The sequence below is a fragment of the Chroicocephalus ridibundus genome, chromosome 22, assembly GCF_963924245.1.
Source record: "Chroicocephalus ridibundus chromosome 22, bChrRid1.1, whole genome shotgun sequence".
Taxonomy (NCBI): Eukaryota; Metazoa; Chordata; class Aves; order Charadriiformes; family Laridae; genus Chroicocephalus; species Chroicocephalus ridibundus.
In genome coordinates, this window is record NC_086305.1 from 4,644,443 (window position 1) to 4,671,895 (window position 27,453).

General features: G+C 46.1%; 1 protein-coding gene across 1 annotated transcript; it reads left to right on the top strand.

Annotated features, from left to right (window-relative positions):
• The first annotated feature begins 1,227 nt into the window (after window positions 1-1,227).
• Window positions 1,228-25,259, top strand: TIMM44 (translocase of inner mitochondrial membrane 44). The gene is made up of 13 exons (XM_063358067.1): window positions 1,228-1,278; window positions 3,496-3,603; window positions 4,091-4,261; window positions 4,768-4,848; window positions 7,426-7,575; window positions 10,082-10,221; window positions 10,690-10,775; window positions 12,623-12,715; window positions 13,058-13,182; window positions 14,824-14,874; window positions 16,866-16,955; window positions 20,176-20,286; window positions 24,570-25,259. Exons 1-13 carry the CDS (start codon window positions 1,252-1,254, stop codon window positions 24,687-24,689), a joined length of 1,353 nt encoding a protein of 450 aa, XP_063214137.1. The 5' UTR covers window positions 1,228-1,251; the 3' UTR covers window positions 24,690-25,259.
• The last annotated feature ends 2,194 nt before the right edge of the window (window positions 25,260-27,453 follow it).

Below are 27,453 nucleotides of genomic sequence, written 5' to 3' on the forward strand. Positions count from 1 at the left end.
CAGAAATATAGTTTTAATAACACACAGCAAAAGTGATTATTTTTGAGTGGCAATTCTTGTGGCAGGAGAGCTGAAGCTTTCTGCCAAAGACCAGAATTTCTTGCCCCTGAGCTGTGTGGCCTCAAAATTAAGTTGTTCTTACAGTAATGGGAAATAAGAAGAGATTCTGAGGGTGGGCTTGATTCCATCAGCAGGACGGCGTTGGCTCAGAGGCAGCGATTGCCCCTCGATTATCTCAATATATTGATATCTCTATGCTACTGAGCAAGTGAAGAGTGAGGACCACTGTTCCCTCTGTCACCTAGACTATATTCCAGCTGTTTGAAGTGTAATCCACTGTAATTATTAAGCTTTAGCTTACTCCACATGTGTCTGATGAAAGGCAGCCTGGCGCTGTCTGTACTCTGCTTTATCGTGCTGCTGGGTTGTGCCGCAAGAGCCAGAGCGGTCAGAAATGTGGAAAAATAGCTTGAAATGGCTCTAAAAACTGATGGAATGCTAGTATAAGGGGAAAAGAAGTCATAATTTGGTCTTGGTCTGTTAACCCTTTCCCATAAGCTTTGCAATAACGCACTCTCCAGAACACATCGAGTTTCAGTTTTGCCTTTGCTTTCTCCATCCGGAAAATCTCAAATAAGAGGTTCCTGCCCTTTCTGACAGCCCCTTACACCCGTGGAAGTAGTGGTGCGATGAAATTGCTGACTTAAACTCAGTGGTTTTTTTTTTTTTTTTTTATATTGCGATTCATTAATGAAGTTCCGTTGAAAGGGAAGCGCAGGAACCTCAGCCCAGCCTTGCCATGGTGGAAAATGTGGTGAGGGGCCACGTGTGAGTGGGGTGCATTCACCACAGCCCTTGCTGGGGAGGGGGCGGGGGGGGAAATGCTGCTGTGCTGGAGGAACTGGTACTTCACTTGCTATTTTGTACTTTGGAGAGAGAAGAAAAAAAAACAACCTGAAAAACCCAATTCTGCTGCATTTTGCTTCACAATAAAACCGTTAGTTAAAGCCTTGTTGGCGTTTCCTTGGGGCGGGTGGGCACGGCGGGGCTGTCGGTGCAGCTGCGGTAGGAGAGAACGTCCTTGAGGCAAGGCAGGAACCCGAAAAAGTTTGAAAAGGAAAGAAAAATAATGGCGGGAAATTAATCCCCGCCCGCTTCCCGCCGTCGCCCCGGCCACGTGGCTGCCGGCCGGCGCGCGGCAGTGACGTCAGCGCGCGGCGCCGCCCGAAGGTCACGGGCCGGGCTGGGAAGATGGCGGCGGGGGCCGGAGGCTGCCGGGTGAGCGGGGGGCGGGAGCCGAGGACTGAGTCGGGCCGGGCCCGCAGAGACGCCGTGGGGCTGAGGGGGAGCGGCGGGAGATAACGCTGGGCCGCCGCTGCCGACTCATGAGGTGCGGCCCGGCTTCCTCCGGCGCTGGAGGTGCCGTGAGGGGGGAGCGCCGGGGCTTGGCGGTGCCGGGCCGGCACGGAGAGAACCCGGTGCGGGCGGGTGCTGCCCGGAGAGGCGGCCCGGTGCCGGCTCCCTCCTCTCCCCTCTAACCTCTGCCCGGCGGTACCGGAATGGCTGAAGGGCCGGGGCACCGGGGGGCGGCCGGGGCACCGGGGCGGGCTGATACCGGGGCCGCTGAGGTGGGGGACACCGCGGAGGGCCCGTCCCACCCTGGCCCGGCTCCGGCTCCGGCTCCGGCCCTGGCCCTGCCTGCGGGCTGTCGGGTCCCGGCTCCTCTCCCCACTTCAGCGGGCCTGCGTGTGCCGCCACCGAGCTCAGCGAGGGACGGCCCCGTCCAGCCCAGGTCGGTCTTGGAGCCTCCAGAGCTCTCTGTGATGAGCCGCTCTGCTGGTGACCTCTTGCAAGGTTTAAATTTAAACCTGGGTTAAATTATTTTTCCCCTGGGTCGAGTGGGTGAATGGATGCGTGTGAATTAAATGCAAAGGTTCTGGCTTTAAAAGCCACTTCGTGGTGCGACAGGCTTTGAAGGTGGTCGATCTTCTTTTCTGCCCAAAGCTAAACGTCGGATTAAGCATTTCTGCTCAGTAGCGTGGAAGAAACGTGCCTTTTGCTCAAGAGCTGGGATCAGTTGAATCCAGCAGGCAGTCTGCCCTGGGTTTTAATGCCATTCTTACAGTTAATATACGTTTTTGAGTTATACATATAATTTCTAGTTTGTTCTTGCTTGCTTCAAAGCCTGACCCTAATGATGGCTTGGGCAGCAAGGTTCGAGGGTAGGCTGTGGAGAGCCTTGTTTTAAACTTTAAGCTAGTGGAACTTAGCTATCCCTACAGAGGTAATAAGTAAAAGGGAGCTGAATTTAAAAGGTGTGAGTTAATAGAAGTGTTGAAACCAGTGAGTTAATGTAACGCGTGTCTTCGGGCCAGCAGGATGTGTGGGGCAGTTACACCATTGCTGCTTCTCAGTCTGGATTTAGCCCGTGGTGTTTGGCAGTGCCGCCACTGATGCCACAGGACCAGACGGTGCCGCTCTTTACAAAACCTCTTCAACGTCTAAGGAGCCTGGTAAAGAGTTGGACGTATTATTGTGAGCTTGGACACAATATTCTCAGCTTAAAAAATAATTTTCCAGAGTTTTTTAATGGCAAAGCCTGTTTTATTTGTCCATGTTTTGTTTTGTGGGTATTTTTTATTTTTTAGGGGAGCAGTTTGAGAGATGGTCTTGCAGAGAAAGAGCTTGGGTTGCACGGCTCGGTAAGAACGGGAGGTTAGTTTGAGGAAAAAGGTGCAGCTTTTGCTTGTCTGGAGGCCGAGGATAGGCCGAATAGGTTTGTCCCAGAATGTGGGAAAGAGGAGCTATGTCAGTGCTGAGAGACCATTTTAAGGGAGTAGAGACAAGAATCTGCAAGCTCTGCATAGTCTGCTCTCAGTATCGGAGGATGGACCGAAGGATTTGCCACATGATGCAAGAATTTGCAACTTGGGATCTCGGGAAGTTGCAGTGGAGTTTCTCAGTGATCATTCCGTGAGCTAATGTATCTGTTCTGTGGCTTGGGACAAAAGGTGTTTATCTCTGACTTCAGGCAGCACAAATATATACAGAAGGGTCCTGGCTGTCTTCCACGGTTGGGAGAAAGTTCTGTTTGAAGCCAGTTTTCCTGGAAAAAACGATGTGCTTCTCACCACTAACAGGTGTTTCAACTCAAGGATGGATTTACTTGTGCATCACTGTTTTAATAAAATCACGATTCTGTGAAGCCATGTACATTTTCTCAAGTGATTGCAAAAGGTGCATTGCCCCGTTTTGGGCTGCAACTTTGCTTTTATCAAAATGAACCTTGTAAGTGGATAGAACGCCGCTCAAACGCATACAGAGTTTTTATGGATGACTCTTAACAAACCAGCCTGCAGCGTTTCTCGGCAGCGCTTAGGCTGTGTTCCCGGAAGATCGGTGAATATTTGCAATATTCTTTCCTTTTTTCCTTGGCTCTTTAAGACTGCTGTCATGTGTGTTGTGCGCTAACCTGATCTTATTTTCGCCTTGCAGAAATGTCTCATCAGTGGCATATGGCTCATATCCAGGAGATCCCCAGTTCCCGCAGTCCACACGGGTACAGTGTACAGGATGAGCAGGCCGGTTTTAGACATCCATCAGGTTGGTTAGCGGCTGATTTATTTTTTTTTTATTTCAGGCCAAAAGCGTTTTCCCATTAGAGTACTGATCGACCAGATGTGGGTATGTTTCTGAGAAGCACCAGTTCCAGGTTGCAAGTTTCCACTTTTTAAGATGACGAACTCGAGGAGTGTTGTAGTAGCTGAGTCCGAGTGACAGAGTTCAGGAGTGGTGCTACGGTACCTTCATCTACGCGTTGTTTAAGCCTGAACTAACCTCCAGAGTTAAACTCCTGGAGAAGCATCTTTTAATGGCTATATAGACGTACTTCACAGAGCATTAGAAATGTGTTGGATGGGCTGTTCTGTCAGTAAGCTCCTTCTTTTTCAAGGTAGCTTTATGTTTTCCACAACATTTAACACATTAGAAGTGACCCCGTGCTTGGCTTAACTAAATCTACCTGCTGGCTTTGATATTTGTTTAATTTAATGTCTCTTTGGATTCTACAACATGTAATGATTTTCTTTAGTCTAGATGCTACTCTTCTGGAGGAAGGAAGGGTTTTATATCTGGTTTTGTGGAGAACATCAAACAGGAATTAGCAAAAAACAAGGAGATGAAAGAAAGTATTAAAAAATTCCGAGATGAAGCAAAAAAGCTGGAAGAATCTGATGCGCTTCGAGAAGCGAGGAGGAAATACGTAAGTCGTCTTCATGAATTCCTTTGAAGTTTTCATTGCCCGGTCACTGAGCTATTACTGCTCTGAAGGTAAATCTGAATCTTTCTGCAAATGAAGTGTTTAGTTCAGCATGCCTGTTTTTATGAGAAGTTCTGCTTGGCTGGAAATGCTGACTGGTAAATGGATGCCTTAGGGTGGTTTGGGGTTTTTTTTTAGTGGAAAATCTTTCCAGCAGACCCTTCACTGGATTTCCTAAATAACGAGCAGATAAAATAACGAGACATTTAGATACTGCCAGCGTTAAATTTAATACTTCTTTTGCGTTATTTGAAGAACTATAAACAGCGTTACTTGCAGAAATGAAATGCTGATGCTGGTTGCCGAAGTAGCGTGCTCCCTAAGGTGTAGCTCTTTTTGCCCTCAATTACAGTGTTAATGGGGCGTGCTCTGTGCTAAACTGCCTCTGAGTATTTTCTGACCTCACGGTTAAATGCAGCGTGTTTGGTTTTTTTTTTTTTTTTCCACAGAAAACCATTGAATCTGAAACAGTGAAGACCTCAGAAGTGATTAAAAAGAAACTTGAAGAAATAACTGGTACAGTTAAAGAGGTAAAATGCGGCTATGGAAGAACCTTTCCCTAAGGCAGAACCTTATTCCCTAAGGTTATGTGTTCTGTGTGTATGTGAATTATAACACCCTTTTTTCTTGGGTGAAAGGTGGTTGCTATTCCAAAGGTGATCACTGTTCTGAATCTTTAAGGCTGGAGTCATTAAGAAAATTACACAATAGCATATGATAGATTTATTGAGTTAGTGTACGGTCAGCGGACAGGCACTATCCAATGATTCCTCTCAGATTTGGAGACGGTCCTTATGGTTCTGCATTATCTATCAGTGAAAAAAGCCTCAAGGTGGTTCTTCCACTGTAGGGTAGTTAGAGCAATGCTGAAAGATCACCCTGGAAAATGGTTTAGGAGATGTAATGCTCTTCTTGACAATTTTTGCTACTAATGTGATGGGGCTTCGGGCTTCTTATTGCATGTTGGAAAAGACTTGCAACATCAGAGGCTCCAGGTGTTGTACGTAGAAGTGCTGGTGGTGTAGTTGAGTTGCTCTCCTCTAAGTTACCGTGCTGTGAGGGTTCCCATGGCTCTCTGTGTCTTGGGAATAAGGAAATGCCTGGAGGAGAAGGCATCATTCTTACCTGACAGGTACGAGTGTCTTCTGTTCTAGGCTCAGACCCTGTGCCGATGTAGATCTGCTTTTAAGCAATTGAATTCAAGTTATTTTCTTAGGCTGGGACTAAGCACTGCAGCTTGTGCTCACTTCCTCGGTTTCTTGTCTGAGTTCAACCAGGCAGCAGATGTACTTGAGCGTTTGGTGTGTTGTCTCTGGAATAAATTTCTGAGGAATCTTCCTGGTAGTATGTTAATTATGGAATAAATCAGGTGCGTGTGGCACCTGTGGAAGCTGATCTGCAGTGTTACAGTGCCTGTGAATTCAGCTGCTGCAAAACTGGGCTATTTGGGCAGTCCTTGGTGGGGTGCAAGACCTTTCATTGCTTATTCCCCCTTTTCTGCCCCCTTCTCAGCATGGGCACCATGGGGAAGTCAAGGAGGCCCCATCCATTCGGCGTTGCCCCCAGATGGCATCCAGAGGAAGCAGGGAATGACTCGCAGGCCAGGGTAACCCAGGGGTTCCTGCGTGCTCAGGCTGCACTGACTGCTGTGGGTCTCCAGGGCTGTCATGAAGAGAGATCAGATGTAGGCGAGGACAATGCTGGTCCTACACACTCCTCTGTGGCCAAAGTGCCTGCTAGTCAGCTGGCTCGAAGATCTGCTGCTGGGTTTAGCAACAGCCTTCCTTGTGCTGCAGCCCTGTCCGTACCCAGGAGATGGCGCCGAGCCTGAGGAGTTGGAGAAAGGCTGTTGTTGCAGTGTCTGCCACCCTGACAGTTACTCCCAGGCACCTGAGTCTTGTTTTTCCCTCCTACTAATTAGAGTAATTAAATCAGCAGTGACTGAAAACTTACTGCTCTTTCTCTTAAAGAGAGTACAAGAATTTCTGCAGTAAGTTACAGCTGAGAGGTACTTTGGGAGGCTATTCCTTACCTGTCAGTTGAAGGGCATGGCCTTCATGCCCATAGCTGGGCTGCTTTGGAGCAGGGTGAACTTGGCTGTTTTCAGCGGTGGTTTAAGATCGAAGCCTGTGTGATTGTTCCTAACACTCGCAGTCCGGTGCAGGATCCCCGCTGAGAAACAGCCAGCCAAACACTGGGCTGAAACTGTGTGCGAGGTGAAGTTTGTGAGGACCCGATCCCTGCTCTCTGCTGTGCTCCTTCTCTCTGCCTAAGTCTGCCTTGGTGTAGCAGCTTAACTGGGCGTGCGGTTACGAGCTGGACATAGTGTTCTTTGCTGACGTGGACATAGCCAGTATCTTTTCAGTACTGTTGAGGGTGCTGTAAGCATCCTTATTAGCCAAATCTCATTGAAAACCAGAGAAAACCGTTATCCTGTCATTTCTCTTCCTCTGAGGTTGTGGCTTGTGATCCATCCAGGATTGGTTGCCTGATGCCAGTGAGATTTCTGAGACCCTCGAGGGTATGACGTGTGCTGGTGCAGAATGAAAGGGTGACCAGCTACTGGCAGAGTTCTTTTAACCTCTTCCATATTAGATCCTGGCTCTGTAAACACAGGCAAAGTGGTGTACATGAAGATATTGGATTAAGAAAAGTGTTTCTAATTTTGCAGGGAGTTGCATAGCAGAGAGTTATCTCAACCACTTCTATACCTTCTCTTAAGGAGCAAGAAGTACCTGATTGTTTCAAAGGAAAGGGCTGGGGTATTTTAACTCTGGCATCATTGGTCCTTCTCTTTGATGTCAAGAAAAAAAGAATATATTTTTTTTAAAATCCATGGGTACCAGCTATTACAAATGTGTATGGTGCCATGAATAGTCACATTTGTTGTTCTGTGCAGAGTTGTTGGCCAGAGCCGCAGTGCCACACCACGGTGTCCCAGTAAGTCTCCTCTGTGACACGTAACTGTATGTTCACCTTCGGTTTTGTTAGTTTTGTCGTGTGTGCATTAGAAAGTCTTTAATGTTCACAAAGAGGAGTTACTCAAAATAAATTTTCACTTGTTTCACCTGAAATGACTTTTTCTTTCCTGTTTTCTTTTGTTGCAGAGTTTGGATGAAGTAAGTAAGAGTGATATTGGCCGAAAGATAAAGGAAGGTGTGGAAGAAGCCGCAAAAACAGCAAAGCAGTCCGCAGAGTCGGTTACAAAAGGAGGGGAGAAATTAGGCAAGACAGCAGCCTTCAAAGCTATTTCTCAGGTACGTAAGTCCTGTGCCTCTGTAGGACCCAGTGCTGCAGGCACAGCTTGTAAACACAAAAGTTAGTGTGCGAGTTTGTCCTGAGTATAAAATCAAATGCAAAACTCTTACAGCAAGGCCTTGCGAGCCATTGGAATAAGCTGATAAATTCAGGAGGTGCGTTTTGCAGGTCTAGCGTTCACTCGGCAACCCTAGAACAGTCTAAGCCCAGAGTAGCTGAGCTTCTGCTGAAGTGAGTTACTGGAAAAATTGGTTGCCGTGCTTGTGGAGCAGATGTCTTCTGTAGACAGATACCAGTGGTACTCTTGGGAACAAACTGGCTTGCTTAAAGCCCTCCTTTTCTAGAAAATATCTGAGTGCTCGTATGTTTTGATGTCAGCCAGTCAACTGGTAATTAGCCTAAAAAGAAGTGTTCCCCTTGATTGGTTTCTCACGCCTCCTCTGAAGCATTGGCTTTCGCCCTTGTAAGAGGAGACACTGGGCCAGATGGAGCGTCAGTCGTGTCAGCTCCTCTCTTTCTGTGTTTCTAATAAGACATCGTCTGCCAAAGGTCACTTCTAGCCATAGCCGCAGATCACATTAGACACTATTTTTTATTTTTTTGTCTTTGTCTGTAATGAAACCTGTTATCTTGCTCCAGCAGCCTCCTAATCTGAGAACTGTTTGTTCCTTCTATGAAACATGCTGCTAGGCCAGATCTTATAAGCAGGGAATGATTTTATGGGACCTTAAAGTAAATTTTTTGAGGCTTAAAGATTTGTTTTCCCTGTAAACAGATAAACCTTTGGATTCATTCTCAGGTTTAACTGATTCACAGAGCTTTTATAGGCTGCGAGCAGTTCTTGTAGCTTTGCTATGATTTCTAATATGTATGAAGAATTTAGAATACTTAGTCTATTGATTCAGAAAACCAAATATGCCACCTTAAAAATTGTAGCAGTAGTCCCAGTTTGAGATCTCCATTGCTTCAGTATTTAGGAGATGTTTTATTTTTATAATCTGGACCTAACTGGTATCCACAGGGGCTTGTTCTTTTCTCTGCCAGGTCCCTCCGATGGTCTTTTATAGTCAGCAGGAGCAGGCTGAGCTTTGGAGCTTTTTATTTGCTTATCCTTGGTGCATAAAGTCACCTAAACTGCAGTTTCTGCTTTGTATCAGATCTCTGGCATCTATTCTGTATAGGCCCTCAGTATCGTTATAACTTTCTTAAGGAAAGAGTCACCTTGGCTTTCAGCAGGGGAGGAGGGCTCGTGCTGGCAAAGTTGTGTTGGACACTTTGTGTGTTCTCCAGAAACTTCCTGCATAAAACAAAGTTGAAAAATAACAGCCCCCATAAAGCCACACGACGCTTTGGGCTGCATAACTGACATGTCCTCGATAAAAACGCAGATTGGGAAATAGCTGTATATAGAGTGTATATAAAATCCCTTTCTGCCTGCGTGTGTGTAGTTGTAACAGGAAAGCTGCTTCTACCGTGCAACGGGCCTTTTGTAGGTACAGTCATTAGAGAAAGTACCGCTCAAAAGGTTCAGCAAGGAAAGTAGAGCAGCCAAGATGAAGGAGAAACACTAAAAATGCCATTTAGTCCCAGTTGCTATTGAAGTGGATGATAAAAATTCCCAACAATGGTTGTGGTGGGATGCAGCTTCCTCTTGGCAGAACCTGAACTAAGGCTGTAGCTGTTCGCTGACAAGATGTATATCGCTCCAGATTTATCAAGTCCTTTTTCTTGACGTAGCCTCACCCAAGAGGGAGAATATCTCCTATCTCTCCTTTAGTATAAGATGAACTACTGTGATTTTTTTTTTTTTTTTTAAACTTCTCTGGCAAAACCCAGTTTGCTTCGAAGCTGTTTTCTCAGCTAGAAGGTGTGTAGAATTCTATATGAAATGGGGCTCCTTTTTGTTTTGGGGAAAGCAATACTCCTGTTTGTTTAAGCTTGGGCCTAGAACTTGGATTTTATTGACCTTTACGGTGTCTTTGCAGTGAGTTGTTGCTGTCCTGAAGTTTTTCTTGTCCCCTACTTTTGGAGACTAGGAATCGTTCTTCCTTTTACCTGGGGCTTGTCGTTCTATCAGCAGCTGCTGGCTGCTGTTGGGGGCTGATACGCCTGCTGATCTCTGGCTTGATTTATTCCGATTTAAACTCTGTAGAGGTTACCCCTTATCAGCTGTAAGGTTTGACTGTGTCCATAGCTTCTGCTAGGTTGGTTTTTTTCCTTCAGGTTGATTCAGTACAACCGTCCATTTGCTGTCCTAGACTGTTAACTTAAGCAGAAGGCTTTGGTACTGGTGTGTTTGTCAATAGACACCAGCAAAGAAGCATTTGCTGAGTAAGGGAGAGAATAACCTGTGGTCTCTTATCTTTTTTTTTTCTTTTATTTCTTTTTTCTTTTTTTTCTTTTTTTTCTTTTTTCTTTTTTTTCTTCAACAGAAACAATTTTCAGTTTCTGGGAAAGGGGAGGGGGGAACGGTAAATCAACCTAATAGGGCTATTTTCCTTTCAGGGAGTAGAAACCGTTAAGAAGGAAATAGATGAAAGTGTTTTAGGGCAGACTGGTCCTTACAAACGTCCGGAGCGACTACGAAAAAGAACAGAATTCTCAGGCGAGAGGATTAAAGAGGAGCGAATATTTGAAGCTAATGAGTACGTATTGGATGTAATTTAGGGTGAATGTTTCTGGGTATGATTTGATAAAAAACTTTAAAACTTAACTACAGGTCAGGGATGGATAAAATCCAAGTGGTGAAGTGAGGCTGGGGGGTGAGGCGTGACAAATTTCCAGCATAAATCGATGATCCTGAATCTTCCGATAGTGAAACCGGGCACTTAAGATTATGAAATGGGTACGTAATGTTCTGACCTGAAATTTTGAGTTGCGCATGTGTTGTGTTTTCTCGGTTTGAACATCGTGCTGTCGAATTACGTTTGGCAGGACTAAGTCGGAGCTCCTTTGCTTTCTCTGCCGCCTTGCTCGACTAAGTTGTGTATGGTTTATGTGGTGTATCAGCCTCAGTGGTGCTGCAATGATATTCGCCAGGATGTCCTCCTCCTTATTCTCACACGGTTGTCAGTGACTTTTTCATAAGTACCGCTGTCTTCTGCACTTTCTAGGGAGGCCATGGGTGTGGTGCTGCATAAAGACTCAAAATGGTACCAGCAGTGGAAAGATTTCAAGGACAACAATGTGGTCTTCAATAGTAAGTGTTCCAAAGACAAAGGAGTAGCACGTTATTTTCCCTGTTCTGATTCTTGCTGTGTTGGACCTAATGCCATCTGTGCAACTAGTCTCAACATAATGCAATCCCAGCCATTTCTTTTTTGTTGTAGCTGTTGCTGTGAGGTGGTGTGAACGGGAGGTAGGCGGAGTTGACAACACTGCAGCTTTTCCAAGCTGCTCCATCTGTGTTCGGACCCTTCCCCCAGTCAGGCATTGTTTTTGATCAGTCCCTACTCCCTGTAGGTACCAAAACCTGCTTTCCCCATTCCTTGAAGAGAACTGAATTCTGGGTTTTTTTTCTTTTTTCTTTTTTTTTTTTTTTTTTTTTTTCTAGTCAGATCCACTCTGGCACTGGGAGGTGGCCAGGGCACGCAGGCGTGCGTGTCACCAGGGAGGGGGCAGGGCAGGCAGATCTCTTCTTCTTAACCTTGAGCTTATAACGAGGAAAAATCTTGTCTCCAGTGAGCTGGTTTCTGTTGTCATCTGCTTAGAAGTCTGGAATGTGTGGGACTTCGCCTCCTTTCTGTTTTTATTGCAAAATCTAAAAATACTGAATATCTGTACTGCAGTAAGCAATGACTTTTGATAGTTATCTAGACGCTTAATGTTTCTGGAAGGCATAAAGAAGCCTGAGACCAGAATCCTTTAACAAATCAAAATAATCGCTGCCGGTGTACTGCAGGGTAAATGACTTGTTAAGGAAAGAAAGACTGTGTAAAAGTGCAACATAAATAATTAACTTTGGATTGTTTCTTCCCAACTTCTTTTAAAGCTCCTTGGGAGGTATCCAAGAATGGGTTTTTACATCCCATTTTTTAGCCTTTCCAAGGAGAGATGCTCATAGCTCCTAAAACTCCCCACATGTTGCATCCTCCACTCCGGTGCCATCTGTGCGTTCTCTACGTTTTATGCATATTTCCAAGGCTGTGATTTTGCGATTCGGCAGCATTGCAGATGTGGCTGCACCAGGCTTTACAGTGTGTGCGCTCCCTTTATGTACCACCTGTACCCAGAACACGGTGTGTTTTTTGGAAGGAGCGCAAGCTTCAGGGCAGGATTCCAATTGTTAATTGACTTGGTGGGAAGAAGCTTCCCTGCAGGGCCCATTATCCCGCAACTACCCTCTGCAGTTCTGGTCCATCTGATGGTGTCCAGAGACAGACGATGGGTTGGTTGAGCCCTTTGTTGCAACAATGCCTGCTTGCTTAAATGGCTTTTTTTTTTGTGTGTGTGTGTCACCCCTTGCCCTTCTTTCTGCCTTTGAGATTTTTGCTTTGCAATTCTCCTTCCCCATCAATGACTTCTGTAGTTTTGTGACATGCTTGGCTTGCTTTCTTATCAAGGTTGAGAAGTACATAGAGCTGCTTAAAAAATGCATCCTTACTGATGCCTTGCTATTTTAGTAAAAATTGACAAGGTTTAAGGTCTGTTCTTGATTTCTCCCCCCCCACCCCCGCAAGTTAAACTTTCTGGTGTTGGTTTCACATCCTGCTACCCCTTGTAGCAGACTGGATCAAGGAGGGTAAGCAGACTGTTACTGGTGTAAGCAAGTCCAGTGTATTTTCTATTTGAAAACCTGCGTAAAAGGTCCAGAGTTTCTGGCTGCTGAATTTGGAGAAACCCATCGTTCTCCTAGTGACAGTTATTGATAGGCAGGAACATTGCAGGAAGATGAGGAGATAACTGTGGAGACTGGAACTTGTTAATCAACAAAGGGGTTTAGAAGAGAGCTCGCAGGTTTGATCTGCAACCCATTATTTGCGTGTTGTTTCCTAATTCAGGAATGTAGTGGAAGGACACTGCGGCTTACATCTCCTCTCCTTTCAGGGTTCTTTGAAATGAAAATGAAGTATGATGAAAGTGATAACGCATTCATTCGAGCTTCCAGAGCTGTCACAGACAAAGTCACTGACTTAATAGGTAATGTTTCATCATTGCTGTGAAAGCGCCCCTCTAGCCTCTTCGCTCTGTTCCTAGTGACTGTGAGCGCTGTTCTCTATGCCTTACTAACCTTTGGGACAGATTCTGGAGCTTTATCATATTTTGCACGGATCGTTATCCAGTATCATGCAGTGTAGTAACCTGCTACCGGATCGGAGCTGCAGTGCGATGACAAGTGTTTGTATGGGATAAATCTCAAGCCTAACTTAAACCCTGCAGTCATTCACACTGTTCCTTCCCTCTGGTATATAACCAAAGGTTTTTCTCTTGTTTTCTGGCGACAGTTGTCGTGCCACCAGTCTCACTGAATTGTTTTATTAGGTGGATTGTTCTCGAAGACAGAAATGTCTGAGGTTTTGACAGAGATACTCAAAGTGGATCCATCCTTTGACAAAGATCGGTTTTTAAAGCAGTGCGAGTATGATATAATCCCCAATGTCTTGGAGGTAAGGTGGGGCAGACTATGATGCATTTGTTTTATTTTTTTTCTCCTTTACTATAAAATAGAAGATTTTTCTTTTAGATTTCTGATGCTGAAGTTAAAAGCTGGGACAGTATTTGCTTCTCAAGCATCCAGCTTTGCACAGAACACGAGATAACCTTGGGAAAAGGGAGTTGGATCCCACATAACAATTTCGTTTAAAACCATATTTCATAATTTAGTAGTCTAGCAAAGTTTTTTCTTGCCTCGAAAATGACTAACCGTCTTCTCCCCTGAGAAATGGTATGAGCATCAGCGGGATCAAACTGAAGTAGATGAATGAACAGTAGTGGGTAAATGGTGATATCAAATATTGATAAGGGTAGGAATTTGGCGTGTATGTACTGCTGGATTCTAAATGATCTGTGACTGCTTGGGAAGAAGACCAGGTCATGACAGATGCTTCAGTGAAAATATTTCTGGCACTGGTCAAGGGAAGTATGGGGAACTGAACGTTTTTAAAGACTGAAGTATCAAAGCACTCAGAGGATAGTGCTGATGAAGGATGTGACTTCAAGTATAAATGGATATAGTTCCTCTCACTGTAACAGTATGTCAGAAAAGACAGAGTGAAAGTAGGGGATTTGAAAAACGACAGCAGAAATGGTTTTGGGAGATTTATATGAGGCTGGAGAAAATGAGGCTTGAAGAGAGAAACAAATGCTAAGAGAGAGCAAAGTGTTATTTTCTCATCCTACGAGATAGTGATCACATCTCAAATTGATACAGGCTAATACACAGGTAGAAATATTTATGGTGTTCCTAGTCATGAGGTAGCGTTATAGGATGAATTAAAAATAATCTGGTGTTTGCAGATACAAACATCCAAACTGATGCAGAGTTAAGTTTTGTCACCGCTGTCTTTGTCGTGACTGACTCGTGTATCAGCGGTGTGACGGGAGCTGCAGTGCCGACCGTGAAATAAGACAGACCTGTCATAGTGAATCTGCGTTTCCTGACGGTGCCGTGTCACTAAAGCAAGCTGCAAACAAATGGGCTCTGGACTCTTGGAGGATGAATTTTTCACAGGAGAGGTTTTTTCATCCTGTAGGCAGCCGGCTTACAGATGCCATCAAGTGCCATTTATAGGCATTATGTTGAAAAATGCCCTGCCGCATATAACTACCTTCATTTTGAAATCTGCTGAATTCCCAGCATCTCTCTTGGTATGAATTCCCGGTGTTTATTACGCCATGTTTTAAAGAGAAGCCTTTTTGTGAGTTACAGTGTGATTCTGTTCGTTCTGTGCCCTGAATTTTTCACAGTTTTCAAAACTGTCGATCTGCTTCTGTTTTGTACCCCTGCTGCTGTCACACCCCACCTCCCAGCATTTCTGGGTAGTGTGCATCCTGCTGAATTTTTGGCCGGGAAGGTTTAGGATAGCTTTTCTCTTAATTATCGAAAGCTTTATGTACATCTGACTCAATACGTGTGTGGTTCTAGAAGTTCTTATTTGCTGTTCCTCTCTGAAGCTCCTGTCCTCCTCCAGAGTTTCATAAGATGCAGGATTTAAAGTAGTTTGCTGCTGAAAGTGCTGATAATTTCAACTCTTTGTTATAGGAGGTATTTTAAAATGTTTGTATTTTATTTGATTTTTCTCTTTTAGGCTATGATGTCTGGCGAGCTTGATATCCTCAAAGATTGGTGCTATGAAGCGGTAAGTAAAGCTCCTAAAAATGTCTCAAAAGGTTATGATTCTCACTTTTAAGTAGGCGTCTTGTGCCTTCTGTGTTTGCAAGCTGTCCAACTGTTACACCTGGGGTGTTGCTTACCTGCGTGGCCCAGCTGCTTCCCCGTGTGACATGCTCATACAATACAACACCATTGCAGGCAGGTGTACGCGCTGGACTTCTGGAATAGTCTGGATATGAGAGGAGAGCTGTTTGGAGACAGCGAATCAAGAGATAAACTAGTCCAACTGACTCCAGTTCTGCACTGCCCTTCTTGATTTGGATGGGCTTTAGTGGAGCCTGTATCCCAGATGCGGGGTGAGAAGGTGCAGACGTTTGAGCTGACCCAAAAAGGTGATGCTTTTCTGCTTACAGAGTCAAGTTCTCCTTGGAGCTACTACACAACCACAGCTCCACTGCAGTATCCCAGCAAATAGTCCTGGCAGGCTGAAGTTTTCCAGAGAACGGAGCGTAGATGATCTACAGCCTGGATAATCTCACTGCAGAAAACTGAATCTTCTTGTATTGTACAAAAACTGGTTTTGTTTTTGTACTGCGATAAATTTTCAGTATTGGATCCACTTCTTGAAACGGTGATTCGGTTGCAATGCAGTGATTGTATTATTGTCCACTTAACTTCATGAAAGCAGAACCGCTCCTGACAACACAGATGAACACTTGTTCTGGCCTTCGCTCTGCTCCAAAATAATTGTGTTATAGGCAACACACACCCATCCTTTTCCTATTTCTGAATAATTCAGCTGCTTAAAGTAATTCTTCTCCTTACTGATCACCACCACCAGAGGGCTGGGAATCCACACGCTGGAAGAGGCGATTTCTTGTATTTCATTTTGTTGCTGCTGTTAGTTGTGATTAACATCTTTGTAACAATATTGCGGTATGTAAGAATAAGATACTTAATGCAGTCTGAAAGTAAAAGGAAGTCCTTTATTGGTTCAAGCAACCTTTGAAATGACACCGGAGAATTCCTCTCCAATCTTGGGAGGGAACTAGCAGATTCACTGCGATTTATAAGACAAAAAGCAAACCCTTCTAAGCTTGTTGCAGTTATAAATTAAGCTTATGGGTCGCGAATCATCCATAAAATAAGCCAAGGGAGGAAATGAGAGTCCTATTAATGTGAATGCAGGAGATAAAGGCTCTTGAGCAGAGTCATACTGCAAGTGTTAAGTGTGTGATATTGATCCCTAAAGTGCTGGAATACAAACCAGTAAAGCAAAAACTTACTTAAGTGGCAGGTAGACCCACTGAGCTGCAGGTTGCTCTCAGCCCACTGGCTTAGGTGTAGGTTATGGTTGGTAGAGGTGTCTCTGCCTACTGTCCTCAGTAGCCCGGATCTGTAACTCCAGCGTCACTCTAGTGACTTTGCCAGTAGCTTCTGTAGGATATTTGCATTTAAATGCTTGTGATGAAGGGTAGAAGATCCATGGTGGGGAGGAAGGTAGGGACTGCCTCCTGTTTGTTTGATACCTGCCAAGAGTACGGTGATCATGCTGGAAGCCAGGAGAAATTCACTGTCCCCAGCAACAGTTCTCCATGCATAAATAATGAAGCATATGTGCCTGAAAGGAGCCAGGAAACGCTGGTCTGCCTCCAGGGTCTGGCTGGGTAGTAGGAGGATAGCTTGGTTCCCAGACTCTTTCTCCTTGTCTGCTGTCAAATCAGAATCGTAAGTGCCTTGGCTGTCAGGTGCACACGGTTTATGTACATACTCTGTTGTGAATGATGGATCTCCTGGTCTGGCCAGGGGAGGTGGGATTTTTAGTGAGAACTTGGTTATTGGAAGCCCAGAGCATTTGATGTAGCTGTTTGATACCTCGCAAGACATAATGTGTTCAGCATATTTGCAAAAAAAAAAGACTTTTACCTTTTTTGGTGGTTCTCTCTAAGCAAAAAATCCATTTTTCTTTGTGACAGAACAAATTCAAACGGGTAACAAGTTTGTTGCTTCATTTAGACTTACAGTCAGCTGGCCCATCCAATCCAGCAAGCCAAAGCCATGGGTCTCCAGTTCCACTCCAGGATTCTTGACATTGACAACATTGATGTGAGTGTCCTTTTCTATATTTCACCTTGGGGGATGAATTAGAAACTCATGACCTGAGGAGGGGTTTTCTTCTTTGCTCTGATTGCTGGGTTTTTTGCCTTGTGCCAATCTGGTATTTGCTGTTTCTGCTCACGGAGGAGCAGATCACCGCTGCTGGAAGGGAGAGCTCGTGGGACAGACTCGCTACTGTGTCATCAAGCCTGAGTTACCGCGTTGTGGTTTGTCTCCTCGCTGTCAGGGCACCTTGGGCTTAATCGCCAGCATCTAGATTGAGAAAGGCTAATGATAAAGGCAAATAGCACGACCTGGTGCTTTCATGAAGGGCTTTGGTGGTGCTTACTCTGGAAGATAACGCACAGTACTCCTGTGACTCAAGGTTGTGCAGGTATGGCTGTTAGAGAGAATTATCCGCTCTTCTGGATGGCTCTTGGTGAGTGGGGAGTGGAGTCGTTTCCTCCTTAGGAGCAGTTGGGGACTGTGGCCAAACGTCTGCGCAGTCGTAACGCTCTCTGTGTTCCCCTTTATTGAGGAGCGGGAGGTGATATTGTTCTACTTAGCGGTAACTCTACAGTAGTACTTCTATTTAATTAAGTTGTTAGTGCCATCTGTCACTGGCCCCCAAGTTTTCTTTCAGATCTTTCTTTCCTGCAATGGCAAAAGTATCTCAAAGAAATTACTGCCTTTAGTTAGACCTTTTATGTCCCATAACCAGCTCTGCCTCAAAGGGACTGTCCAAGGGGAGGCAGGGAACAGGGCAGCTGTACGTTAGCGCTTGAAAACATGTCTGGAAATAATCTGAACTCGGATCAGCTGTTTGCCTTTGTCACCAAAGGTGCTAACTCAAAGGTGGCAACATTCAGTGTGTGTTTCTTTTGGAACCAAGTATTATGGTATACCTGTCCAATATACCCCAGCTGTGCAGTGTTATCCTCGATGAAATTATAAGCTGGATCCATTTGGACAATCAGCACAAAGCTAACTGCAGGGTCGTTCCCGTAGGAGCAGAGAACACTGAGCTATGTAGCGGGGGTCTAAACCCAGCGGTGAGCTGGTCCATGGTAAGGAGCTGGAGGATTAGAAGCTTTCGGGTAGAGATGGAACTGAAGCCTGATGATAAGGGGATGCTGTTTAGAAAGTGAGAGCTGTTCCAGGTGTTGGGTGCATTAGCTGGACAGATGTTGCTTACTTGCGGTCACACCCCTGTAAGCCAAGAAGTCAGGAAGAATTCAGCAACCATCATGGACAAAAGAGCTAATAAAACCTGATGCTGCTGGTGGGTCGCTGAAGGGCGGACTGCTGATAGTGGTTTTTCTGTATCTGCTGCCCTTTGTGGGAGTCTCCTTTTGTGCTCACATCATTAAAAACCTGGAGTGGGTGCAGGAGAGCTCCAGAAACACGTGAGGAAATGCCCTGTGGCAAGAGACTTGGTCTGACCTGCGTAACCCTGCAAAAGAGCAGCAGGAACTGACTTGATTAATGACCGTGTATCTTCACAGGGCGCAAGAAGATCATCTACAGGGCATCTCCTAACACAAAAAGCTAATGTCTGGTCCCCGTCCGAGGGCCATTTTGCCTTCTGGTCGTGATAGGCTTCTCATTTTCTCTCCTCCATCTGGGTCCAGAGGAAACGATTCCTCTTTCTTCGGTAACTCTGGATACTAACAGCAAACACGTGCCAAATGAGCAGGAAAATTTCTGTGGCATCTGCAATTCTCTTGATTATCTTCAGCGATAAATAATGTGGTCTAACAGAAGTAAAGCTAAGGAAGTAATAAACATGATTGCTTTTTTCGAAGCATCTTATTTAAATTAAAGGTTTTTCTGTATCGTCTAGGAGACGTGATTTCATTGTGTGCTAAATAACTTCTTTCCTCTGTAGGTGCTAATTAGTATAGAGCTGCGCATGGATTCCGAGCGGTGGCTGGGAAGACATTTCCTTATTAGCTTCTTTTAGATACCTGTATTTTTGCATGAAATTTCTCAAGAAAATTACATTTTAGCTGGAAAATGATTGATATGGAACATAAATGAGTGCAGTTCTTATTACGCTGTCTGTATTTTGAGAAAGGGGGATAAAGGGTGTTGTGTGTTTAAATTTTTAAATGCGTTTCCCCAGAGGAGATTTATGGGAGTACGTTGAGTGATCTCATCCAGGAAAACAGTTCAGTGAGTTTGGGGGGGAAAAAAAAACCAACAAACCGCATTTAGAAGATTTAAGGGAATTCACATGCTGCAAAGTTGGCAGCGTTAAAATTAAAAACGGGTTTTTCAAACATAAGCATCTGAACTCATGTTCCAGGTACTTGCAGGCACGCTCTTCTCCACTAGAGAACTACAGCCTTTAAATTTAATGGAATTTTGGATCCTTGATATTTCTCAGGACTATTTATTATTATTGACTGCCTAAATGTAGTTTTAAGTATGTGACTTGTGAAACGGGGTTTCTGAACTTAGTGTAGGAGGAATGATATAAATACTGTCTTGATTATAGAGGATTTTTTTGGGTTCATAGTACTAAAAAATAATAAAGCAATACCAGTATGGAAGTCTTGGTACCCGTAAGGGATACAGCCTAGTCAGTGATATGGTCCTCCGCCTCCTTGAAACCCATGTGCAATTTTGGGAAACAAAGCTTAATTTTCCATTCCTCTTTGCTTTTCGGTTAGTAAGTTCTTGGAATATTTAATGGAGTGACCTTAGAAGAGAGAAAATAATCCCGTCAAACAAAAGGCTCTCACCTTGAAGCCTTTCTGCTGCTTAGTTCTTTGTATCTAGTTCTGTACAACTTTATGTCGAAAATTCATTTAAAAGCAAGAGAAAAAAACTTTGGTTGGTGTACTTTCTGAAGAAAGTGTAATATTTTTTTTTTGGTAAGAGCAAGGTTTCTTCTATTTTTAGTTTCTGATTTGGAAATAATGGAACAGAGCTTGTTCCTGTTTCCCAGATTTTTAGACTTGGAAAAACGATGAAAACTCTCAGAACAATTTTGGGAAAGCTTTTAAGTACAGGGAAAGTTTTTGGGCAAAACGCTTTGCAATAAGGTCTACACCATCTGTATTAACAAAGCAGGTATAACCTGATTAAAATAACTAGATTCAGCTCGAGAAGAAGGTGGGGTTGTTAGCTGTGTCAAACCATAGCAGTTGTGATAAATACTTGATACTTTAACATTAATCTGCAGAAATCGTCTGTTTTCTAACGGCATTTTCTTTCGTTGCAGCTGGCCATGGGGAAGATGATGGAGCAGGGACCAGTATTAATCATCACTTTCCAGGCTCAGGTCGTGATGGTAATTAAGAACCAGACAGGGGAAGTGGTGGAAGGTGACCCGGTAAGTGAAGCTCATGGGCTGCGTGCAGTTTCCCCGGGTGCCCCGCTAGTCGTCTCGGTCGGTGCGGATCCATCTGGGTGCAGCCGGAGCCCTGGGTGTCCGCTACGAATGATATGCCATCTTGTGGGTAAGCCCGGTGTGGGCTCTTTATTCCTGTCAGACTCTTGAGGTGTTACAACCCATTAATTGGGAATTATCATATATGAGGAGAGTCTGCAAACGTCTAGAAAGGACAGAAAAAGGGATATTTTAAATTCATGGTGAGGAGAGGAGCTGGAGGTATGACCACCAGCAGTGCTTTCCCTGCCAGTTGCTGCCGTGCCTGGCCAGCACGGTCCCGGCCTCCGGTAGGGCAGGACGCTCCCAGGACAAGGGGTAACGGGCACAAACTTGCCCATGGGAAGTTCCATCTCAAGACGAGGAGGAACTTCTTTGCTGTGAGGGTGGCAGAGCCCTGGCACAGGCTGCCCAGAGAGGTGGGGGAGTCTCCGTCTCTGGAGACATCCCAACCCCGCCTGGACGCGTTCCTGTGCCCCCTGCTGTGGGTGACCCTGCTGTGGCCGGGGGTTGGAGGAGATGATCTCCAGAAGTCCCTGCCAACCCTACGATTCTGTGGTTATCGCCTCTGAGTTCTGCTCCTTTGGCACCCTCTGGGACAGAATTGAACTATCCTGCTGTAGATTAAAGCCTCCCTCACACAGCTTCCACCTGCTCCGGTTCTTTTTTTTCCTCCCTTTTCCTTTCATAAAGGGCACTATAAGAACAGAGCTGGAGTTAAGTCATTTGCAGGGGGTGAGGAAAATCATAGAATCATGGAATGGTTTGGGTGGGAAGGGACCTTAAAGCCCACCCAGTGCCACCCCCTGCCCTGGGCAGGGACACCTCCCACCAGCCCAGGTTGCTCCAAGCCCCGTCCAACCTGGCCTTGAACCCCTCCAGGGATGGGGCAGCCACAGCTTCTCTGGGCAACCTGGGCCAGGGGCTCACCGCCCTCACAGCAAAGAGTTTCTTCCTCAGATCTCATCTCAGTCTCCCCTCTTCCAGTGTAAAACCCTTCCCCCTCATCCCATGGCTCCCCTCCCTGATCCAGAGTCCTTCCCCAGCTTTCCTGGAGCCCCTTTAGGGACTGGAAGGGGCTGGAAGGTCTCCGCGGAGCCTCCTCTTCTCCAGGCTGAAGCCCCCCAGCTCTCTCAGCCTGTCCTCACAGCAGAGGGGCTCCAGCCCTCCCAGCATCTCCGGGGCCTCCTCTGGCCCTGCTCCAACAGCTCCCTGTCCTTTCTGTGCTAACTAATCACTGAGTTAATGTTTTTGGCCGCTGCCTCACTATGCTAGTACAAAATATCTTACAGTGCTGCAAGCCTTTACTTCCACAAAACTCTCCCATATCCAGTTGTATGAAATGCTGTATATGATACAGCTTCTAATGGGAACCTCTGACACGGGGTGATTTGTGGAGTGGCCGCTGTGCAGCAAATCTTGGGCATCTCTGGGGCTCGTACTTCACTGTGGTTCAGCTTTTCGCACGGTGAGTCCAGCCTGTCTCTTCCGTTGGGAGTGATGCTAACTGGAGCCTGTCAGATGGAACCACAGAACATGCTCGTTACCAAAGTTAACGACACAGCAGGTTCGAGGAGCCAGTGCGTTTTCTGGAATACCTTTGTTCTCGAGCGGCTCGCTCTCCAGACGGCTCAGGCTTGTATTGTGTCCGTGCAATGTTTAAGTAGCTTAATGATGCATAATGGGGGACATTGTCAGATGCCTGGAGCTGGCAGTTTCTAGCAGACTTCCATTAAAATTAATACATGCATTTAATAAATATTGTCTTTTTGTGACCATTCTCTAGTCCAGGCTGTAAGTTTACCAAAAAAAGGGACTAATTTTAATGATGGGGCCCATCTGGACTGATTTATAACCTGTCACGTCAACTGCAGGGGAGGAACAGCTGATACAGTGATTTCTTGCATTAAATTACTGCATTCCTAGAAGATAGATATTGATGTGATAATTATTGAACAGGATATCAAAGTCCGTTTGCTGTCGGATTGCTCTGGAGCAGCAATAAATCAAGGAGATGCATTAAAATTCTCCATTGGAAACAAAACTTCAGCTTTAATCAAATGTCAGATGCAGGCTGGCTGGTAACGAAGATTTGGTGCTTACTGAGCTGCTCCTGCCGAGCACTGAACAAATGGCCTAGGGAAAAGGAGCCTCGAACTGTGAACTCTTTAAGGAGAAATACGCTTGTAATTGCGGCGGTGTTTTACCTAGTTGCAGTTGTTAAAAGTCCCCACTGCTGTCCCCGCAGCCCCAATGAGATGTGGGGAGACCAGGCAGCCCGTGATGGGGTCGGACCAGGTGTAGGAGCAGTTAATGTTGGGCGCCCCCGTGGAGCACCGCAAAATCAATCTGGGAAGGCGAGGCCTTAGAAAACCCATCGAGCGAAGTCAAGGGAATCTTTTTCAGATGAGGTGCTGAAGGGCAGTGAGGCAGGATGCAGTTTGTCGCAGCAAACTCTGGGATTAAAGGACAAAGTTTCGCCTTGCATGCTAGAAATCTGCATTTGGGAGTCCGCCCGTCTGCTGTCCCACTTTCTGTGAATATATGCAGCAGCATCATGCACTGTACAGTGAGGATTAAGGTGTACCCTATTAATAATAAAAGCACCAGATCAGAAACCCAGAAGTCTCTCCGCTTTGGAAAGGCAGAATTTTGATGTTTCATCACGTCTCGTTTCCAGGAAGAAAGCCGTGCCACTTGTTCAGTACTGCGCGCTGCGGGATCGCCAGCCACTCTAAGCTTATCTGCTATTCATCCCTTCAGAAATCCCGCGTTCAAGAACATAAACTTTGCCAGATGTAGCAGAGCTTTGATGCTGAAGTGTATGATTAAATGGCCTTTCATACACAATCTTATGAAATGAACTTTGAAAATCACAAAAATCGTACAAATTAAGGTTTCACTGATGGTGTTAAATCAGTTACCCCCTTCATCTTGAGCTTATGCTCAGTGTTTTGTACTCAGGAAAGACCTGTTAGCGTAGCTAGAATATCCATGTACAGCCTGCCTCCAGCAGGCAAAAGTTTTGGTGTTTTTCTTTTCTTGTCCCCTCTGCTCTTCCTTCTGACGTATCCCAAACATCTGCATGACTCAAGTTTTCAATCACTCGTAACGCTGCTGAGCAGAGCCGAAGCAAGTTAATCTGCTGAAACGCTGAGCGAGGAAAGAAAAAAACCAAACGACTTTACGATATGTGATATTTCTAAAGCATTAGTTTTCTAATGACTGGTCTGGTACAGGAAGTCTCCCCCCTCACATTCATGTGCCTAAATTATAACCTATAAAGATTGACACATTTGATCAAAAATGTGGTCGTTCAGTACACAGCCGGGAGCTGAGCCAACACACAGCCTGATCCCTCAGTGATACTTCCTTATCAGAGCGAAGACTCTCCCTGGTTAATGGTTAAATGATAAAATCAAAGTAACCTTTGATTTGCGGAACGGCTCCGTGACACTGTGCCAGATCTGGGCTCTTGGCAGCCCCGTCTCCGATGGCAGTGTCACCTCTCTCCCGGGAGAGTCAGGGACTTTGGCACCGGCAGCTGCGGGGACTCTTCAGGGAGTTGTTTTCATAAGACCATGAGTGATGGCCTCAGGATGTGCTGAGACGCGGCTTTCATCCTTATTCACTTATTATGAACAAAACTGCTGGCGTTCTCATTCCATGCATCAAGGATAGAAAAGATGGAAAAGCTTATAGGTTTGGGGTTTTTTTTCAGTCTATAACCCTGTATGGTGAAAGCGGTGTTTGCACAGCAAAGATTTGACCGCAGAATTAACGTGTGTCTGTGGCTGGACTTGATACGATCTGATTTTCATTGATAAATGTTGGCTTTTTTTGCTCTCGGTCTCTCCTCAGACCTGGTGGTGATAATTTCTGGATAATTTGAGCTGCTGACATTGAAGGGTGAGAGCTAGCGACACAGCGGTGGGGAGGGGATGCGGCTCACGGGCCGACGGGGAACAGCCACGGGAAAGAACCTCAACTTGATGGAAGGTTACAGAGAGCAGCGCAGCCTGGCGGCTGACCAATTTGAAACCAGAAATTTGTATTTAAAAATATGGTCAAATTTTATTATACTACTCTTATTCGGGACCTTTGGGCTTAGAGAGCAAAATGACAAGGACAATCTCTGGAGGAAGCGTGGAGCATGTCCCCATCAGCGCTGAGCTAGGAGGACTCTGAGCATCACGCACGCTCTAACGACAGGATTTTCCTTCCAGGACAAGGTTCTGCGGATGCTGTACGTGTGGGCGCTCTGCAGAGACCAGGATGAACTCAACCCCTACGCTGCGTGGAGGTTACTGGACATTTCCTCCTCGAGCACGGAGCAGGTTCTCTGAGCAGAATCGCATCCAAGGGCTTCCTGTACCTCTCTTGAAGCAACGCCGTCTCTGAACTCGCGCCAATCTGCTGTATGATGGACCCTGGGGGAGAGAGGCCAGATTGGCTCCTTTTCAGAAGAACAGGCTATTCGGTGTGCCCTCGTTATACCAATCCCCATAATGAACTGGACGAGTCTGACATATCTGCCTTACGCTTTGCTGTGTAGTATTGCACTGTAAGGATGTACGGTAGATTGCAACGTGAATGGTCTAAGACACTTGCAGCTGCTGTCGGCTCCTTTATTAATTGTGGCTGAAGGAGGCTGGTTTGGGTCCTGTATGTCTCCCAGTGCTTCCAGTGTTGGACGGAGGTGGGTATCGGAGAGTGAGATGTGACAGGTCTGATTCCTGTCTGCTGTCATCCTCTGGTGGCCTCAAAGCATCCCTGAAAATAACGTAGAGGTGCTTTTATGGCACGTTGGTCTTAGCTAACATACATCTCTTGTACAAAGTTGCACCAATAAGCCTTCTGTTGCTGCAGTGTCTTGCACTTTACCAAACCAAATACAATCAGGACTTTGCACGTGACTCTCTGTTGGCATGGAACGGGGTCAGGATGGAGATGTTGGCATCATCAGGTGGGTTCTCAAGGTCGGTTGCAGGGTGGAGTTCGCTGCCCATGATAATATTTATATATCCACAGCTTTGCAGGGGGAACATTGTTGTTTCTGGTGTTCTGTTCATTCTGTCAGCTGGTACCACTAAAGGACGCACAACTGCATTTGGAGTTGTGCACTGGCACAGGCTGCCCAGAGAGGTGGTGGAGTCTCCTTCTCTGGAGACACTCAAAACCCACCTGGTCGCATTCCTGTGCAGCCTGCTCTGGGTGACCCTGCTGTGGCCGGGGGTTGGAGGAGATGATCTCCAGAGGTCCCTGCCAACCCTGTGATTCTATGATTTCTCTGCTGGGTTAATCTGGTGGTGTGGAGGAGACAGGCTGTAACTGGCTAGGAGGAAGCAAGCAGAGCTAGAGCAGTGGTCAGGAGGAGGAGGGATGGGCAGAGTAGCGATAAATGAGTAAAAAAAATGCAATAACAGGTAGAGTATCACCTCAGGTATAATGCGAGATGAGAAAAGAGGGTGCAGTTCACACACCTACCGCGTAAAGTGCATTACGAGCACGGCTTTCTTCACCTGATGGAACTTGTGCTTCAGGGGGGTGACACACTTGGCCTGGGAGTCCCCGGTAGCAACTGGGAGGCGTCAGAGGGTGAGCTGCTGGCACACTCACGCGGACCCTTGGCTCTGGGCTTCTGCTGGAGGCTGAGTTTGGGGGCTGTGGTGTGGGTCAGTGCGTCAGCTGCCTCCCTCCCCTTAATGGAAAGTGAGGTGGTTGTGGGGGGGAAAATTGATCACGGAGTAGGAGATCAAAGGACTGATCTGCTGCCGTGTTCTGCCGGTGCACAACCCAGCGGGATGCAGGACAGCACTTCCTTGACATTATGATTAAAGAGAATAATTGCCAGTTCTTCCTTTCTTGTCAGCGTCCGGATCAGTTCCTTTGGAGGAAAATGGGATTATCTCACAGCCCTTGGGTGAGACATTTAACTCGAGCGGCTTTCTTGGAGCGTGAGGCGATGAGTGTGGCAAATTCAATAGCAGAGTCTGCCCTGTCCCCTTAGAAGATGCGCAGACCTGCTGTCTGGCTGGGAATGTCTGTCTCTCCTGGGGCAGGCTCCGGGTGGGACACGGTCCCTGCTGCCTCCCTCATCACGCAAATTTTCTTCCAGTGAAATAATTTCAGATTTTTACTTAAATATCTCGAGCACTGGTACACAAACTAAAGATCTGAGCAGAATAAATTACACAATGTACAAATCGCGTATGAAATCGGGAATGCCTGTGCCTGCCTGCGTTCAGAAATGGCGATGAATGACGTGGGCTTCGTTCGGTGGGGCTCTTTCTGGGACAGATCCCGTCATCTCCGCACGCCGCCTGTATCGTGTGTGCAGAGACTCAGCCTTTATTTCAGCGTCTGGACCACTGAGTCCACATGCAGTGTTGACACTGAGTGTCTTTGAGATGCTTCTTGAACCTCAGCGGGGATGGAGAAAGTCTCACCGACGAGATTATGCAGAAATTGCGGCCTCCGAAAATAAAGACTGGTCGTCATCTGCGCTGCTTCCTCAGTCGCTGGTCGGACAGGAGTCTACAGCAGCCTGGGTATGTCTGTGCAACCTGCGGCCCAAGTCTTTTGGGATGCTTCTGTGAAGCAGGCACAAAACTTCTTTTCCTCAGCGTGCTTTTCACTTTGTTTAAACTGGTGTTGGGGTAAAAAAGATCCGAATTCAGAATGTAAAAATAATTGGGCTGCCCAGGACAGCTGCCGCAACTTTGGGTCTGCTGCATGGGACGTTTCCTTCAGCTGCTGTCTTGCTCACTGCTCGTTAGCAGCTTTTCTCCAAAGGTGCAGTGGCATGAAGGTAATTAGTGAAAAGAAATGAGATTTAAGGCGTGGAGGAGTGAGGGTTTACCACCCCGAGTTCCGTAGCGGCGAGTGCTGCGTCTGCCGGGTGTTCGCGGTAGTCTGGTCTGCAGCGTGGGTTTGTTGCTCACCTGGGGATTCAAGGTGACTGCGCTAAATCCGCCTCTTGGTTTTTTCAGCAAAATTGGTGCATGATCCCGGGCCCGGGAAGCCGGGGATTGCTCTTCCCCGTGAGCAAGCTGGTGAGCTGGGTCAGAGCCCCCCACGGCATCAGTTCTGGCACCCCCAATTGTAAAG